This window comes from Ambystoma mexicanum, chromosome 1q (genome assembly GCF_040938575.1).
Source record: "Ambystoma mexicanum isolate Mex_15411 chromosome 1q, UKY_AmexF1_1, whole genome shotgun sequence".
In the NCBI taxonomy this organism is placed as follows: Eukaryota; Metazoa; Chordata; class Amphibia; order Caudata; family Ambystomatidae; genus Ambystoma; species Ambystoma mexicanum.
Genome location: NC_090922.1, coordinates 1,316,762,036 through 1,316,781,606, shown reverse-complemented (window position 1 = coordinate 1,316,781,606; position 19,571 = coordinate 1,316,762,036). Strand labels below are relative to the sequence as shown.

General features: G+C 45.9%; 1 protein-coding gene across 1 annotated transcript in view; it reads left to right on the top strand.

Annotated features, from left to right (window-relative positions):
* The window catches only part of LOC138546965 (sterol carrier protein 2-like), a 757,362-nt gene that overhangs the window by 658,113 nt on the left and 79,678 nt on the right, over positions 1–19,571 (top strand). Inside the window, exon 14 of the mRNA XM_069642177.1 lies at positions 8,333–8,462. Within this exon, the coding sequence (XP_069498278.1) occupies positions 8,333–8,462 (130 nt within the window). The remainder of the gene's footprint in view (positions 1–8,332; positions 8,463–19,571) is intronic.

Here is a 19,571-nt window from a genome sequence, read left to right as displayed (position 1 = left end):
TCTGTCCCTTCCGTGCCCTCTGTCCCTTCCGTGCCCTCTGTCCCTTCCGTGCCCTCTGTCCCTTCCGTGCCCTCTGTCCCTTCCGTGCCCTCTGTCCTTTCTGTGCGCTCTATGCGTTGTATCCACTCTGTGCGTTCCATTTGATCCAGCCATTCCATCCGATTCGTCACTCCATTGGATCGGTCCAATTCGTCCGGTCCGTCCACTTCATCCGTTACACCTACTGCATCTGACTCGTCCATTACATCTGTTTCATCAGCTGCATACGTTTCACCCGTCTCATCCGCAGCATCCATTGCACCACTGTATCTACTTTATTCCTCTCATCCACTTCATTTATTTCATCTGCTTCATTTCTTTCATCCCCTTCTTAACTTTCATTCACTTCTTTCCTTTCATCCACTTTTATCCTTTTTAGTTTACATTAATTTACATTTACATTAGCAGTTTATCCTGTTTGAGTTAAGTGTCGATTTTAGGGGACGAGCCACGTTTTCAGTAATTTGCGGAAAGACAGGAGGTCCTCGGTGAGTCGGATGTGGGGTGGAAGTGAGTTCCACAGAGTGGGGGCCAGGGCTGAGAATGATGATCCACCTAATCTGACTGAGTTGGTATTTGGTATCACTAGAAGACAGGCAGAGCTTGATCTTAGGGTGCGTGGTGGTTGGTAGGGTTTTAGTTTGTCCTGTAGATATTGAGGTCTGGTTTTATGCATTGCTCGAGAGCGATACATAAGGTTTTGAAGGTCACCCTTCGGGCAACTGGAAGCCAGTGCATAGTTTTAAGAGCTAGGGAGATGTGATATTTTGGGCCATGTGCTAGTAGCAGTTTGGCTGCAGCATTTCGTGCTCTTTGTAGTTTAGTCAGGTGGTACGCATGTACTCCGAGGTAGAGGGGGTTAGCATAGTCCAGTCTTGACATAACAATTGATTGGACCGCGGAGAGTCTGTTGGGAAAGGAGAGGTCTGGAAAAATGCGCCTAAGAGTTTTGAGGCGGTAGTGGCAGGTCTTAGAGACGTGGTTGACTTGGAGCGAGAGGGTTAGATCAGAGTCTAGGGTGCATCCAATGTTTTTTACTGAGTTTGAGGGTGTTGGGGAATTGCCCATGGCAGATGGCTAGGGTAGGGGGTGCGGAAGAAGTTTGGTGTTGCCACATACCATGATTTCGGTTTTGGAGGGGTTTACCAAGAGGTGGTTTGTGGTCATCCAATGATCTATGTCAAGGAGGCAGGCGGTGAGGTTGGGTTGGTAGTTGGGTTTTGAATTGAGGAGTTTTAGGATTAGTTATGTGTCATCAGCGTAATTGTAGCGTAGGATATTGTGCAAGGGTATTATTCGTGGGAGGGTGGACATATAGAGGTTGAACAGGAGGGCTGGTAGACATGCTCCTCGTGGAATGCCGGTATGGACTGGTCGGGCGTGGGAAGTATAGGCGGAGAGTAGGGTTATTTGGCTCCTATTGTTGAGGAAGGACGCTATCCGTTTGAGAGCGTTTCCACGGATTTCCAGGGAGTGTAGGCGGTCAAGGAGGATCGAGTGGTTGATTGAGTCGAAGGCAGCTGATAGGTCAAGAAGGATTAATGCGGCGCATCCCGCAGAATCTGCAGTATTTTTAAGGTCATCCCAAATTGAGGTTAGGGTGTTTTCTTTTCCGTGTCGGGGTCTGAAACCTGATTGAGCAGGGTCTAGGAGATTGTTGGCTTCGACAAAGGCGTTTAGTTGGGAGTAGGCAGTTCGGTCAATGAGTTTGGCAAGGAACCTGGTGTTTGAAATGGGGCGGTAGTTTTTGGGCTGGAGGGTCGAGGGAAGTTTTATTTTTTTGAGGCTTGACATAAGCAGTTTTGAACGCTTCGGGAAAAATTTCTGAGGAGAGGGAGTCATTTAAGATGGTTCTTGCGTGTTCTCCTACGCAGGTAGATGCAAATATTTCTTTGAGGGTTGTGGCTGGGCAGGGGTCCAGCGGGGATCCAGATGGTTTGCGGGCAGAGAGAAGTTTGAGAAATTGGTCAGTTGATATTGGAGTAAAGGAGTCGAAGGTCGGGTGGGGAGCGGTAGCAGGCGGTGGGTTGGCCGGTAGGGCGGGTGGACTGTGTGGTGGGTGTAAGAGGGCTAGTTTGTTGGTTAGAGAGTTTGTTCTTTCGAGAGCAGTGATGTAGAAGTGGAGAGAGAGTCGGTTGGGTGGTGGTACATGATGGTTTGGTGAATTCGGAGATGATTTTGGGGAGTTAATTGCTGTGGTTTTTACAGTTTACGATTCGGGAGTTGTAATGGGATTTTTAGCTTTCCGGATTTCAGCTTTGTAGTGGCGAAGGTGCCGGGCCAAGGTGGATCTGCTCAGGGTGGTATCTTTCCGCCATTTGTGTTCTAGGGATCTATATAATTGTTTTGTGGTCTTCAGTTCTGGTGGGAACCCTCTAGGAAAAGGGCCATGGCGAGCTGATGGTTTGCAAGTGGGGGTGAGCAGGATTAATGAAGTATTGAGCCATGCGTCAAAGGCGTCGGGGGTCAGGTATTCATTAGGTAGGGGGAGGAGACTGAAGGAGCGCATCGGCTAGGTCAGGAAGGATTTTTAGTTTCTTCCAGCATTTGCGTAGATTAGAAGGTTCTGGTTCAGGTACGGGGAGTGGGTTGGGCGAGCGGATGGTGAAAGAGACGATGAAGTGATCGGACCAGATGATAGGGGTGGGGGGGGTTTAGATGTATCTGGTCGTGGGAGCTGAAGATGGCATCAAGGGTGTGTCCTTTATAGTGAGTTGGCCCGTTTAGGTGGGCATGGAGGTCAATCGTGTTTAGGGAGTCGACCAGGTAGTGGGTCATTGGGTTGGTGGGGATGTCGAGCCATATATGGAAATCTCCTAGAAGGGTGAGGGTGGGATGGTTTAGTTGGAGGGTGGCTATCGAGTCGCAGAGGCTGTTTGAAATTTTCCTGTCATAGCCAGGGGGTCTGTAGATGATTAGGAAGCCGTGGGAGAACGAAGGGGGGAGGGATAGTTTTATGAGGAGTGATTCGCAGGAAGGAATGTTTGGCTGTTTGTCAATGATTGAGGCGGAGAAGTGTGACTTGAAGGCGATTGCTAGTCCTCCTCCTCTAGAGGGTCGGCTCAGTGGGATGAGGGAGTAGTCTGGGGGGGAAGGCTTCATTGGCGATAGGGGCAAAGTTGTCGGAGAACCAGGTTTCGGTGATAAAGACCAGGTCCGGTTTGTCAGAGGTGAGGAGGTCGAAGATGCTGTCTATTTTTTGCTACAGAACGGGCATTAAAAAGCATGCATCTTACTCCGGTACAGGAAGATGACGGAGTAGCAGAGGTGGGGGGGTGGGAGTGGGGGGCAGTGGGTCGGGAGGGTGGTGGGTCGGAGGGGGGTGAGGGGAGAGAGTGGAGACTGGGGTGAGAGAGAGGTGGGGTGGATGGTGGTCGGTGGGAAGAGTAGGCGGGCAGTTGAGGTGGTGGGTTGGGGAGGTTGGACTGGTGTGTCGGGTTGGTTGGATTTGGGTTGGGGAATTTGAGGGTGGGGTGTGGGGGGTTAGAAGTTTCAGTTGTGGTTGGTGAGAGTTCGAGGGAGAGGGGTTTCAGGCAGGGTGAGGTAGGCGGGGATGGTGGTGATGATTGAGAATGGGAGATCGAGGTGGTGGGTCGAGACAAGAGTGGGGAGGAGAACTGAGAGATTGAGGGGGACCAGGTAAGTTTTCTCTTCAGTGTTTTTTTTGCGGTTGGTGTGTGAAAAGAGGGTAAGGGGGACGGAGGATTAGAGGGATGTGGCTACTCTTACCAGGGCGAGGCGTGCAGTTTTTAGGGAGGGGAAGGAGTGAGGTTGGAGGGGATGTTGGTGGGAGTTGATGTGGGGAATGGGGGGTGGGTGGTTGCGGGGCTGGGTGTGCTTGGGAGTCTAGGCGGGCAGTTCGTTGGGGAAGCGGGGGTGCGGGTAAGATGATAGTAAGCGGGTGGGTGGAGGGGATGGGAGGAGCAGGGGTCTTGGGATGGTTGGCTCGCCATTGTGCTCCTCTGGCCTGGTGTTTGGAAAGGGGATGGATTGGGGGCGAGGTGGAGGGTGGGGTGGATTGGGGTGGATGGTTCTTCTGGCTTGGGAGATGGATAGGGGATGGGCAGAGGATGTGGTGGAGGGTGGGATGGTTTTGGGAAGGGGGATGGGAAGTCGGGCGAGAGGGCAAGGAGGCAGATGCGATCAGGTCATTTTTGGCAGAACTTAGTGGTTCGGGTGGACTCATGGCTGGATAAGTTTGAAATGTGTTATGGTTGGCGTAGAATTTCGTTCCCCCTTCCAACTTTGGCTAAACCACCAGATGTTAATTGTTCACACTTTGTGTTTAACTGTACTACAGTTAGAGATAGTTTCTAGGTTCAACATAAACCACAGCAAGTTATTTTATCTTTTTAGAACTACACCAGTGTTACGCTATTAGGCATACTTCTAAATTCAGTTTTGCCACAGTGAGGTTATTAGATACTTACTAAATTGAACTAGGGCACAGTTATGCTATTTGGTACACTCTCAAATTTGGACTGCACCACAGTTACACTAAATTCAGACTTTGACACAGTGAGGTTATTAGATGCGTTTTGTAAATTGAATTACACCACTGTTATGCTGATAGGTAAACTTTCTAAATTGAACTACACAACAGTTATGCTGATAGGCATACTTTATAAATTCAAGCTTTGACATAGTGTGGTTATTTAGACAAACTCTGAGGTGAGCTAGATCAACAGTTGCGCTACTGTTCTAAGTTCAACTTTGCCAACACACTCTAGGTTTATCTCTATCGTAGTTAGGCACAGATTTTAAGTTCTGTTGAACTACAGGAAGATCTTATTCGCACTGCAGATAGGTCCACATTCTAATTCGGCAGTGGCACAGGAAGATATCGTTTACTCTTTCTAGGGTCAACTATACCATAGGGTGGGGTTGTTCGGTTGGTATACTTCTAAATTCAACTTTGATACAGTGAGGTCACTAGACACACTTTCTAAATTGAACTTGATCACAGTTATGCTATTCGATGCACTCTCAAATTGAACTAGATCACAGTTACGCTATTGGCACACTTTCTAGATTCAACTTGGACACTCTGATGTTATTAGACACCCTTTCTAAGTTCAACTTAGACAGAATGAGGTTATCAGACACACTTTCTAAAATTGAATTAAATTTTAATTAAAGTAAATCAATTAATTCCCCTATAAAAATCACAGGATGCGTTTTGTTAGCATTCGAAAATAACAAGTTCTTCCCAGTGTGTTTTGAGCAGGTATAGACATAAAGAATTAATCCCAAAACTCTAAGTGAGGGTGCAGACAAAACAAAATTGCCCCTTTGTTCTCTTTGTGCTCTGACCCTTAACAAAAAGCTCTGCCTGTTCTTTTTAGGTGTGACAAAACAGATTTTCTCATTTGCTTTTCTTTACCTCATATTGCATCTGTGGTAATGAGGGGGGAAAAACAATTTTCCCCCCTTGAATCCCTTTTCCAAAGAGTGCATTTCTATCAAAACCCAAAACGATTTTTCCATTGTGTTCCCACTGGCCTTCAATTCAGAGGGGTCAAGTCTAATTGATGTTTGGAGGGTGGGGGTTGCTGGGAGAAAAAGGATTATAATACTGAGTTAGGTTAGGTTAGGGTTGGAGAGGCGTTATTCCAACTCAGTTTTTGTTAAATAAAATCTGACTCTCATTTCTGACCCTTCACGTCCCCCGGGCACAAAACAGGACAAGAACAGTTGACTGCAGGGAAAGCTGCCCTCCATAACCGGCTCAGCACATCTACGCCCATCCCCAGCCGCTTCTTCCAATGTCCTTTTCTTCCACATTGCCCTCTGTCATCCCCTAGGAGAACCCATTGCTTGCTGGCCATTGGTATCACAAACCTTGCATTCTGCAGTGTTAACCTTCTTCACCATCCAAGCCCTGTACTTAATTGGCACCCAGATTGCGTCATAAACCTCTCCACACTTCAAAAGGATTGGTCACAGAAAGACTCGCATGACCTATCATACTGAAGATTGTAGGAGTTTATTCCTCACTCTCTGCTGCTTGCTTTGGAATGCCCAGTAAAATTACAAGCACAGTGAAGTGTGGGAATGCAGGCTGTGGCAGGTTTTCATGGGGCATATTCAAGAAATGTGGTCAAATTCCAGCTCCATAATCTATTTTAAAACCAGATCTGTTTTGCACCCTCCGATGAGGTCTTCCATCATTTCCCCATCAAACCCTGCACACCATCATAAGCTTTTCTACCAAACTGTCCTATCTTGTTGGAGTTCTTTTCAATAAAAATAACTTCTTTTTGCAGACATTTTGCTTGGCAGTTTTGCTGCTTCGCATTGTTGTTAATGACTGATGTTACAATTAACCAACTCAGTTTTACTCATTGTGAAACGAAACCACTGGCCGTTTGTCACCTAACATCGCCCTTGACAAGCAGTGGTGATTAAACCATTTGCAGTAAAGCCTGCTTATTATTTTCTGGTGTTCCACCATACAAAGTATATAAAGTAAGCCTGAAAGCCTGGACTGGCTGATTATTTTACACCTCAAATGGCAAAACCTGGGATTGATGAAATTACCCTATGACTAATTCGACTTTCGAGACAAAAGGACGTAGCCCAAATGACCGCGTGGGATAGTCAACTGATTTTAGTCATTGTTTGACACAGGCTTACAGCTTTGCTCATTCTGAATGAAATATTCAGTACCCCAAATTTCTTTGTGCATTTAACATCAAACAAAATTGACTAGTTAACTTTCGAAAAGTTTTTAAAACTCTGTGTGTTTGAAGGAAGCAGGGATTGAAAAGCCAACTCGGGGGGCTTTTGTACTTGGATCTGCCATTGCAGTTCTAACAAACCTCAACACTAAACCGAAGATGCAATTGATCAGACATTTCCCCTCTGCATGTGTTGATTGTTGCACCCCCGTTATTACAAAATCCAGCTCAAAATAAACCAACCATTTTGAAGCAGCATTAATTGCTGCAAGAGTGAGGGATGCTGCAGGAGCAGTCTTGGCCATCCTGCGACTGGTATGCTCAGGGCTAGTAAGTATTCACCTCACTGCCACAGAACACTACTCACAGGGATTGACCTACGTCTTTGTCACTCGATGCGCTCATGGGAAGTTCTAGCACAAGAAATTTCAGTGAGCAAGTTGGTGAATAAAATATTGAATGTGCAATATATCAATGATCACCGTTGTATATGAACGGCATCAAGAGAGATGATTAGTGTTATTAGCGTTTAGTATGAACTGAATCAGTGACGTCTAATTTAGTGGTATGCAGCACAGTGTAAATGGTTTCCCAGGCACTCAACAGTTTAGTACATTGCTAAAGCTGGTTATCGAAACCAGTCTAAAACAGACACTGGACTAGTTCGTAGACATATGTTCACTTTGCATTTGGAAAATGTTCTGTTCTAAAGAGGTTACTAGACAAGTACACACATCATAATAAACTAATATGCTCTGCTGCCCAGCGCTCTATATGCTGCTGTCCTATGCACAGCGGCCATTATTCCTAAATCCACAATCTTCAGCTGTTCTTCAAATTGAGGAAAAGTGCTGACACTGAAATATTAAAGAAACTTGGAACAAAACGCTGGGCATTCTCGCCTGTTTGCAGAGGTCAGCACCTGCTTTCAATTGTAAATATTCAGTGCTACAGTCATGTGAACCTTTGTTATTTCTGAGAAATTGCAACTGCATCTTAATTCTGAAAGAGCGCTTCCTCGGTGTGGCTAGCAATTGCAGGCACCCCTCTAAAATGATAGTACATGATTAAGTGGCTACTGCATGCTCTCCTTTACAGAGAAGCCATGTTGAATGGAAAGGTCGCATCTTAATCATACAGTTGTATACTAATGCAGAAGCCCGCTCTTCACTTCGATCATTTCTCTGACATTAAAGTAGAGTGCATTCTGTGTGTGAGACTGTTAGGCCGTCTCTGCCCTCATCTTTATTTGTGTAAATTGGATTTGTTGTTGCACCTGATGAAGGCATTAAGGGTGTAGAGGTCTGACTCTGATCGAGACAACTTCCCTGGGCCTGGGGTGAGCATTGTGCTGTTGAGCCAGAACAAATTCCCCATGCCAAGGCACTTAATTTCGAGCTGACCGCCAGGCCCGATCTGCCTGCCCCATGCAGCTCTAAATGCTGTACAGCCAGACATGGTCCTTTTTGTCGCTATACATCACTGTTTGCCATTCGCAAAGTTAAAGCTCGGAAGCACAGACGCCGCATACGCTGCTGAATGCACAGTCTTCGCTGTGGCGTGGACCGATTGTTACGGAACTGTTTAACGTGGTATTATTTTGTGACTTACAGGAAGGAGAACCATTGGTCAAGAAAATTGGCGGCATCTTTGCCTTCAAGGTAAAAGAAGGCCCCGGTGGTAAAGAGGCGCTGTGGGTTGTGGATGTGAAAAATGGCAAAGGTTCGGTGGATGTCAATTCAGGTGAGTGTGTTTAGCTGCTTAGTGACGAGAAGCATTTCTCCATATTTTCACATTTTCTACAGTACTTTTTAGGTCTGGCTGTGAACTTGCTATCTGGCCATATTTAGGCATATGGGCACTTCAGGTTCTCTGTTTTCAATCGTCAGACTTATGAAGCATTTCTGATTAAAACTATCTTATTGCTATGTGTGCTCCACAAGAAAACACGTTGGGCAACAGTGTGTTTCCTATGTTTATTTATACCCTGTGTGTACACACATTAGTTGTGTGCAGTTTCTGTCTTTTAAAATGAATAACTAGGTATGTAGGACCTATTTAGGAAATTAGCAATTTTTAAAATGAGCCATAAATATCCATTAAGTATTTTTTTTAACCCCAAAAATGTGCACATAAGTAGTGTTTTCATGTGTAAACACACTGACATAGTGTGAGCAATAGACCTACTAAAATGTCTCATCTCTCTATTAACCGAAGTCTTTTCACTGTCAATTACTTATACTACATAGTGAACAACGATTTGTTCGCATTTTCTCCTTTTTAAAATTAATTACCGTCTATGTATGTGCAACTTAAAATGCCGACTGTTTGCCACGTTCCAAGACTACCATCACCCAAACTATTACTTACAGAAAACACGCTTAAAAGTCTCAGTAATTGCATACACTACTGTATATCCGGTAAGTACCTTTTAAAAGATACAAACCACGCACACTTAATAATTTAAGTTTCCCTTTGTCATGGCTGAGGAGAACTGATATCTTCGCCAGGCAGCTATCAATTTAACGTTGCCTTTTTAATTTTCAGTTTTTCTGCATGTTCCAGTGATCGACCAATATTCTGGGAGACCTGCGGTGAGGGGAGAACTGTGGAGCCATTAGTATTGTTGCTATTTGATGGCTGGGTGTGAGGGGGAATTTATGGCCATGTTGATATGCAGATTGGTAACTCCTCCATGTCACTGCCTACCTACACCCCCATATTCGGAACAATATCTTTCGACTTGGAACTCTTATAAAAAAAAAAAAACATAACGCCCCTCCACCCCCACAAAAAAGAAAGCACATTTGTGCAATATCAGTGACCGCCATAACACAGGGAGAACCAATCTGAGAACTCCATCTTGAATACACCAGTAGAAAAATGGCACCCCAATGAATAATATGATGCACAGCGTTAAGTGACATACAGAGATTAAATGCACATGGAAGTAAACCGATTATTTCCACTTTGGCATGATTAGTGCCCTTGCCCAGGACTGCTTGTAGCTGCCGTACAACAGAATTAAACAATACATCGAAAAATGCCAATGTCAAAGCATGCACCACAACAGCAGCCCACTGTAAAACCACCTACACCAATATAACACACGAGGCCACCTGCGCTGAGCAATATGTAGATTTGTGCAATATATGTTCTGCCATATGACTCTTGTACAAAGGAAAAGGTAGCCTTCACTGATGAGGGTTGGCAAAGTGCAGAAACATCTGGTCCAGATCTCTTAATGTGCCACAAAAGACTAGAGCAGCAAGGATTAGGATTCAGGGAGAGAGTTCTCCTCCCACACCAAGAAGGGTCTGGTGGTGCGTCATCCACTGGGATGAGGTGAAGTCCTCCACACCATCAGCCATAAACCAATGACACCCATGTACGCCTGTCGGAGGGGGTCAGGGCTTCGGAGCATCGGGTCTGTTCACCACAGACCTCAGCTGCTCCAATTCTAATCCTCCCCCAACAAACAAGTGCCATATTTTTCCTGTGCTTTACTTTGGTAGAGGGCAAGACCAGATAGAATCTGTAATCCACAATAAGACTGCCATGTTACATGGCACTATACACCAGTGGTTCAATCTGCTGACTCTGCAGCAGAGGAATATGTCAAAACTGCACTTCCAGGTGCATGCCCGCATTCAGTCCTACAAACCCGTACTGGTGCCCTCCTTTGACTGTGAATACCTTACATCATGCTGGGACAAATGTCACTACAGGCTTCCCAATTACTACAGGTGGAGCCTGTGGTAACCGCCAAACTCTCATCCATTTAACCACAGACCCATGTATGCCTTTTATGCACGTTCAAGTTAATGCATGGCAAACAATTACTCTAAATCCGGACTGTTAAGACCTAAAACCATTCAACTGAGACAGTATAAGACTCCACTCTTTTTATAAGGCTGTACCACCGGAGTATATGGTAGCATAGACAAAGCAGCAAGGCTTATCTTAGGAGGGAGAGAGGGCTGTAGAATCAGTATAAAGAAATTGTACTACACATATGGTCCAAAGAAACACAAACGCTATGTATTGTATAAATAAAGGGTTCATTTGAATACAAGTAGGCCTAGATACATCTTGGGGGAAGTAATATTTATTTAAAATGTTTTTATTGGCATTTGGCATTCACTGTTATATTTCCAACCAGTACAATCGTGGTTTGTCTATGCATGAATTACAAATCTCTTATGTCTTACAAGGCATGGGTGTTATTAAACAACAAACAAAACAAACAAAGAGAGAACGAAAAAGAAAGAAAACAGAACAAGTAACAATGGTAACAGTGACTGTCCTTTGAACTCTGTGTGGTTATAGTCCTCATTTCCGTAGATGAACCCCAGTCTCCACTCCATTGGGCTCTGGCCGGTGCCCATGGCACATAGGCGGGGAAGTGGGTGTAGCATGGATGCTACTGTGCGTGGGTTAGGCCGTTTTGCCGGTTGTGGAGGGTTGATTCAGGGAGGTTTATAGCTCGTCGAGAAGATCATGTCTCTCAGAAGGGTCTTCCAGGCCTCCAGTGTGGTGCTCGGGTCTTCGCCGCCCCGATTGTTCCCTTCCTCCCATGCTCTGGTTTCTGCTGCCGTCCATCTTTCCATCTCCCTGATCCAAGGTTCGTACCTGGGGCCTGCTGAGGATTTCCAGGCCATTGCGACCGTTCTCTTTATAAGCACACATGCTATGTCCATCAGCTTCACCAAGTGTTTGATTTTGCCCAGTCTCGGGTAGGTGCCTAGGAGGCACTCTTTCGGAGTCCATTCATATACCTCAAGGCCAGCTTTCCTGCAGGTCTGTTCGGCTGCGAACCATAGTTTCTGAGACTTAGGGCAAGTCCAAAACATGTGGATCATGTCAGCATGGTCAGAGGAGCACCATGGGCATGCCGGGTTGACTCTGTCATTGAAGGTAGATACTCTATGTGGGGACATGTAGGTCCTATAGAGGACATTGAGTTGTATTAGCCTGAATCTTGCGTTCCTAGATATCTCCTTCGGGTATGCTAGGGCTCTCGACCATTCTCCCTCCGTAATTTCGGTCCCTAAGTCAGATTCCCATCTCTCTTTCAAACGTGTGCTTCTTGGGTTAGGCCTATCGTTTATTTGGGCATATAGCCTTGATGTTGGTTTCCAACCATCGCTTACTCCGTACATCTCTTGGATCAGGGCGTGTGTTTCAGGCTCCTCGGGCCATACATCCCATTTCTCCTTGGCGATAAATTTCACCTTTTGGTACCATAAGTAGTGGCTCAGGGTGATCCCCTCGTTCTCTTGCAGTGATTCGAAGTCCCTGAATTGCCCTTCCTCAAACATATCTCCCCACGTGTAGATGCCGAAGTTTTCCCATCTCCTCATTGTTGGTAGGTCGCCGGGGACTTTACACATGTCTGCTAGGATGGGGGTTTCGGGTGAGTACGAGTGTTGCAGCCCCAGCATAGAGTTAACCTTTTTCCACACCTGTCGACCCACCTGTACTATTATGGGCGGGTCGGGAGGTCCCATTTTGTTGTTCCATATCAGTTCTTTAGGGTGTAGGGGTGAGGTTAGTTGGCAGAGGAGGTTTGTCTCAGCTGAGGGCTCGTCGCTCAGCCATTTGGCGACATGTGTTAGTTGGGCCGCTAGGTAGTATCTTCTGAAGTCCGGTAGTTGGATACCACCTCCGGAGTAGGGAAGTGTGAGGATGTTCAGTGCAAGCCTGTGCCTGGATCGACCCCAAAGAAAATCTTTGATCAGGGATTCCAGTTTCCTGAAGAAGGATGGGGGAATGTAAAATGTTATATTGGTGAAGTAATAGAGGAATCTGGGCAATATTATCTTGGATATTGCGGCTCTGCCCATCACCGAAAGCGGAAGTTTCGACCAAAATTTGGCGTATCTCCGTACCCCCGATAATGCGGCTTCAGTGTTGCTTTCGTGAGTGGAGATTGGTGTGTGCTTGATGGTGATGCCCAGGTAGCGGAAGGACTCTGTTTGCCACTGGATTCCAATCTCGGGGAGTTCTTCTGTGCTCCTTCCCCTGAGGCCAGCCAGAGGGAAGGCGGATGATTTCTGCCGGCTGAACTTTATGCCTGAGTATTTCGAAAAGTTATCTAAGATATCTAGAGCTATCGGGGCATTCGTCTGAGGGTCGCGAAGATATAAGAGAACATCGTCGGCGTACAGGGAGATGATGTTGTCTGTACCGGCGATGCTTATGCCCGCGTCGAATAGCTGTTTCCTGAAATAAATTGCTACTGGTTCCAGACCTAGGATATATAGCATTGGTGAGAGCGGGCATCCTTGTCTGGTCCCCCTCTGGATAGCCCAGGCCCCTGACACCATGCCCCCTGTTTTGACTCTTGCCATCGGGTTATTATAGAGTACTTTGACCCATCGGATAAAGTGTTCGCCCATTCCAAACTCTCTCAAGGTTTCGATTAGCCACTCCCAGAAGATCGAGTCAAAAGCCTTAATGGCATCAAGCGAGAGTACCGCTAGGTCTTCTTTGCTTTCCTCTGTTTGTGCCATTATGTGCTGGAGCCTTCTTAGGTTGGCTGTAGTGTTGCGTCCAGGGACAAAGCCGCATTGGTCTACGTGAACCAGGGAACCTATCACCTTTGAGAGCCTCTTGGCCAGTATGGTCGTAAGTATTTTGCTATCGTAGTTTAGAAGTGCGAGTGGGCGATATGAGTCACATTTTTCGGGCGGTTTGCCAGGTTTGAGCATTGGCACTATGAGGGTTTCTCTCATGGTGCCTGGTAGTGTGCCCGTCTCAAATGCCTCCGCATAGACTTCATGCAGTATGGGGGACAGGATCTCTTCGTATGCCTTGTAAAACTCGGGGGTAAGGCCGTCGGTTCCAGGGGTCTTGCATGTGGAGAGGGATCTAATCGCTTCAGTAATGTCCTCGATAGTAATGTCCTCTCCTAGCATTTTTCTTTGCTCCTGGTTCAGTTTTGGTAGGCCGACTTCTTCCAGGGTGTCTCTTATGTCTGCTTCGGGAATTTGGTCACTGTGAGCATACAGTTCTGCATAGAAGTCGGTGAAGACCTCATTTATTGCTTGCTGTGTTCTGTGGACTGTGCCATTATCGTCCCTGATCGCTGTAAGGGCCCGCTTCGGATGTTCCTTCCGGCACAGCCAGGCTAGTATCTTGCCTGGTTATCTTGGGGGAAGTAAGTGCTATCACAGATCATATAAACAAATTATAAAAACACTATGTTTTAAAGTACACAGACCAAAGCATAGACCTTATTTAGGAAATTGACAGTATTTCTAGGGTAGTCAAACCTTATTGTACATATTGAGTATAGGTCACACCTATTCTTGGGGAGTAAAACCAATAGCTACTTTCTGATGACTTGTAGTAATAAAAGGGTAGTAGCCGTTAGCAGTTGTACTGTGACACTCAACAAGAAATCGTATAGTAAATCAACTGGACAATATACTTTTCTGAATAGTGGAACACTCGTTCATGGAACAGTAAATACCTAGAACTCCGATTCAGGAGAACACAAGTTATACTAGGGGAGTTTGACCTTATGGTGTAATATACAATTGCAGGCTTCTTTTTAGCTCTGTGAAACACTGACTAAGGTTAGCAATAACTCTTACCTTGGGTTAGCTGTTTGCCATCCTAAAATAAGTTAAGTAAAACCTATATACTTTTAAAAGTAGGTGTCCGCAACTTCCGGATCAGTATAACCTTGGGCAGACTTATTCTGGACAGGTTTAACAGCAAGTCTGGGGAAGCAAGACCCAGTTGGGTACACAAATGCACTTGTCGTAACAGGAATAGTAAAGTGGAAGCAATAGCATTACTTTTGGGGAAGAGGCCCAACCAATTCACAGGTGAGTAACTTAATCTGACATCTACTATCTGTTAGAATGGTGAAACAGTTTATAAGGAAAATAAGACATATACATATACTTTTCAGAATGGCAGAACATAACTAAGGTAAGTCATAACTTTCATTGTAACTGTTCACTCTCAGAGGGCATTTACCAACCAACTCTTTTACAAGTAAGTACACTTTTCAACACTTGTTTTACTTTTATGAATTGATATTTTATTTCTATTGTGCTCATACACAAGTGTTTCAGAGTGAGGTAAGGCAGGGGAACAGGGGAGAACAAAACAATGATATACTAGGCCCAGTGACATTGAGAACGTGTAAGTGCATGGGGAAGGGGAAAAGTGCAAGGAAGGGGGAGAGGTGGAAAGTGCGGAGCAAAAGGAGAACAGAATAAATAATAATATATAAATAATAAAAGCAACAAAAGTGGTAGTGCAGCCTGCAAGTGGCAAGTAGAAGGCAGCAGACGGGGTAGGTCAGGTAAGTGCATGAAGAAAAAGGGGGGGTCTGTATGGGTACAGATACAGACCGCGATGCAAGCGGTGGCCCGGAGGCAGTGCGGGGAGGGTGGCAGGGTGAGCAGGAACTTGGGCCCGGAGGACAGAGGGTGGCCAGGTGCACGGTGTCAGCAGAGAACAGACCAGCAGGGGAGAGTGGGAACGAAGGCTGAAGCAAAGAGGAAGGTCTTGAGGTGCTCCCGAAACCGCAGATGGTTCTCCTCAAGTTTTAGAGTGGCGGGGAACTGTTCCAGAGGGAGGCCCCAGCCGAAGACCGATATCTACCCCGAGCTCGTTTCTTTGAGAAACGACTGTTCCTGAGGGAGTTAGAGGTAGAGGAGCAAAGAGCTCGGAGGGGAGGTATTTTCAGAGGGATAGCTGAAGGTATTTTGGACCCAAGCCCCAGAAAGCCTTGTGGACAATGCAGAGGGTTTCGAATTTAATCCTTGCATCCACTGGGAGCCAATGGAGAGATTTCAGAGCTGGAGAGATCCGATCCCAGGGCTTGAGGCCAAGGACAAGTCTCGTGGTCCTGTTCTGGATTATTTGCAGAGGGCGGAGAATAGAGCCAGGTAGGTTTAAAAAGAGGGTGTTAACAATAGTCCAACCTAGAAAGAACCAGAGCTTGGGAGACAGTGAGCTTCTGGGGGAAGGAGAGGAAGGGCAGAGTACCTCTGAGGAGGTGCAGTAGGAAGTTTGACTTTTTAGAGACATTAGAGATGTGGGCGGAGAAGGAAAGTGTGAAATCAAAGATGACCCAGCGGTTCTTAGCCTCACATGTGGGGGTAGGAGGAGGGCCAAGGGAGGCCGTCCAGAGAGTGAGGGGAAAGGATGGAGACAGTGCGCCAATGAGGAGTATCTCAGTCCTGCTGGCATTCAGACAAAGATCATTGGCAGAACACCAATCTTGAAGGGCTGTAAGGCAATCGGAAATGAGAGGGAGAGGAGGTGTCTGAGGGCAGCCTGAAAATGCGTTGTCGTCAGAGTAGCACTGGAAATTTGGGAAGAAAATGGCAATGCAGTGGGCGAGAGTTGCCAGGTATTGGTTGAAAAGGCAGGGTGAGAGTTTAGACCCCTGGGGAACACCACAGGTAGAGAGGGAGATAGATGCTAGGAAGGACGCCAGTTGGACCTGGGAGGGTCGCTCAGAGAGGAAAGAGGTCAGCCAGGCCAAAGCCTGATCGGTGATACCCAGGTTATCACAGAGACGGTTGAGCAGGATGGTATGGTTGACTGTGTCAAAGGCAGAAGAGAGGTTGAGTAGGATGAAGACCGAGGGAATGTTCTATGACGCAAGTTCTCTCAGGGGCAGAGGAGGGACCCTAGTGGTGTAGGAGCCAGCTGTAGGCCGGGTGAGATGAGGCGTAGTTGCAGGCAAAGTCAGAGTTCCTGAGGAAGACTTTTCACACAAGAAAGTATTCTACTTTAAAAATGAGTTTAGGGTCCCTGCAATGGGCTTGGGTCAATTGGATGGGTGGCCTCCCAAGCACAAGAAACACCCCAAAGCAGCACAGGAATCACAAAGGCTTAAGGTAAGTAACTACCCCAGCCAGCACAGTAACTTAACATGGAAGAAGAGTTCCTGCAAGAAGACCTCAGGATCTACAGGCAAAAACCTGGTTGTTTAATTCTATCATGAAGATTTGAAGACAAGACTCTGGAAGGACCTTAGCAGCAGGGATCACAACAGGGAAGGCTCTAGACAAGAGGATCTTCACATGGTTTACTCGGCAAACACAGAAAAAGAGGATGCCATAGGAGGGACCTGAGGACCTGCAGTCAAAAACCCAGAAACTGAATTCCTTATTGTGAAGACAGCAGACAGGGCACTGGATGGGCTTTTTCGGCAGGTATGAACGGGGAACGCTCCAGGCAAGAGTTGTTTCCGGGCTGGATGCGATTTTGTGGATTTTGGCACCCTTTTCAGGAGCCAGTGGTAGACTGATTATCTCTGGTGGGTTTCTCGTCGTTTGCAGGGTCCAGCTCTTGGGTGAGGACTTTTCACACTCGATTCACATCTCTGGAGGTCCAGCACGATGCCCACAGTGTTTCAGCAAAATTTGGAATTCAGAAGACCGTGCACTGCACAATGGTTCAAGGTCCAAGGGTATTTGGGTATTGCAGCCCCGCAAGGTCGCAGCCTTGCCTCCCCGTTAGAACTGGATTCTCGCAGTCTGGCTGCAAAGTTTTGGACTCCTCCTCGCTTCCTGCCTTCACAGACACTCTGAAGCCTGGGCAAGCTTGACCGAGGTCTCCTGACGAAGATAAAACTAACGCAAAGGATTTTCCCGTCCTGGGGGTCAGGGGAAGAAACAAGAAGGGACAAGGAACACTGAAATGGCAAAGAAGACGAAGGCCATTTTGGTAAAATGAGCAAGCATAGGTGCCTTTACTGAGGCTGTCGAAACAACCAGAGGTAAAGGCACACCAAATTAGTTAAACGTTTCACTGCCACCAGCCATTAAAGTTAAGCTTGTCCCTGTCACAGAAATGTTACAGTTAAAACAAGAAAAGGGATACTTTGAGTCTCCCCAGCACTCCACAAATTGGGGTGTGCTGGTTTCACCTAACAAAATGTAAAAGGGATCAAAATATCCTTTCTACCCTTGCGGTAGTTCTCACAAGTTTAGCCAGAGAAAGTTAAGGGGGAGCCCCAAAGGCAAACCCTGCAACAATAATAAAGTATATTCCCAAAGTTGTCAAAGAGGATAACATTAAAAAGACACTATGGAGAGTCTAAAAAATTAGTAAATGTGATGGAAAACTGAATGTGTTCCAATTCTTTTTTACGGTTCTTGTTTTGTGTAAGACTTATCTGTTTTCAGATGGGAGTCAAAACGCAAATAATAAAACGAATGACACCCATAAAAAGAGTAAAAGATTCTGAGTGTGTGGAAAAAGGTACCCACTCACTGAGGTATAGGGAAAAATAATTCACCAGTAAAGCAAAAGATTTTGGGGTTGGCACAGGTCAGGAAGTTGTATCATTGCTATGAAAATCTTACCTGACACGGACTCGTCTTGCAAATATACAGAGCAAGATTATTTTCTAGTGCTCGCAGGACAAACATAACCTTGCCCTCTAGTTACACAACAAAGCTAGGCCATTTAGCTTGGAAAATGTTTGTTGAATTATACAGTGCTCCCTGTGTAAGCAAGTAGTTGATTGTATGAAATAAAAGTGCTATTTCCGTAACATTTCTTCCAGTTTGACAATGAAAGGTTAACCGAGATCTGTGGTCAATGGTAATTTATTTTTTTGAGTGGTGGGCTAAGCACAGTTAATTGGTGGTGTCAATCCACTCTTTAGACTCGCACAGTTAATTTTGTCTGGGATTTTCATGCTGCTAATGGTTGTGGACAGTGTAATCCTCCATCTACCTAGATATTTCCCATCTTGGGGCAGGGCCAAAGCATATTGATGAACTCTGTCTACTAGCTGCACTTCCAATAGTCCTGAAGTCTAAGACAAATTAGGCGTTTTCAGGATTGGGGAGGTGGGGTGGATTTATAACAAAAAAACAGCTATCTAAACAAGACCCAAATCATGTTGTAAAGGAAAATACAATTTTTGTCCTGAAGGTTAGAACATGAAAGAAACAAGTTGGTGTAAATGTTGTCTATTTTACATCTAGGAGAATGGAAGTCTCAAGGAGAGGGGGGACTATGTTTTTTTGTGTTTATTCTCAAGACATTTCCCAGGAATGGTGATACTTAATTTATTTTCACTCTTTTGATTTTAAGGCTCATCTTTTAGAAGGTATTCACTGGACAGCCAGGTCCTTTATAAATCCACTGCAGTCCATTACTGGAGGTAGTGGGCACAACTTCAATACATTCTGTTCACAGTCCACTAGGTCAAAGGAACCTGTCCGCTGAACTTCTGTTGTATGAAAGGATAATATGAGTGGCCTAAAGGTGAATCAGGGCTCTAGTTAGTTATATCTTGTATGCCTTTGCAGGTAGGACATGCAGTTTGGGAGCATGTGCACTTGGTGTGGTAAGTCATAACAGCATCCAGCTTGACACCAGGGGGTGTCAAGACCTTGGAAGTTACTGGGGAAGTACACATGGCATGTGGCCAGTTGACTGGGAGTTTGATTATGCTATGGTTGCCCAACCTGAGTTTGTTTACGGTAAATCAATCATGACGGACCAGAACTATTCAGCAATATGATTAGGGAGTCTGACGCTTTCACCAATCATCAAGGCAATTTGTGTGTTGTCAGCGTTTAAATCTTGGTGAAAACTGGTTCAGAAGTGGGCTTAGGGGTGTAATGCATTTATTGAGCACCCAGGGAGAAAGCATAGGGCGTAGATCCCTAAGGGACTCCTAGGCTGAGGGTGTTGGGGCGGGGGGGAGATGAGTGGGGTTGTGGGGGGGGTTTGTTTGATTTGAAATCACCAAAGAAAGATGCATTCCAGTCTAGCGCTGATCCATCAATGCACATGGTGTATTTGCAATGCTTTTGTAGGGTGGAGTGCTCAATGCTATAAGGTCTTTTGGGTGAA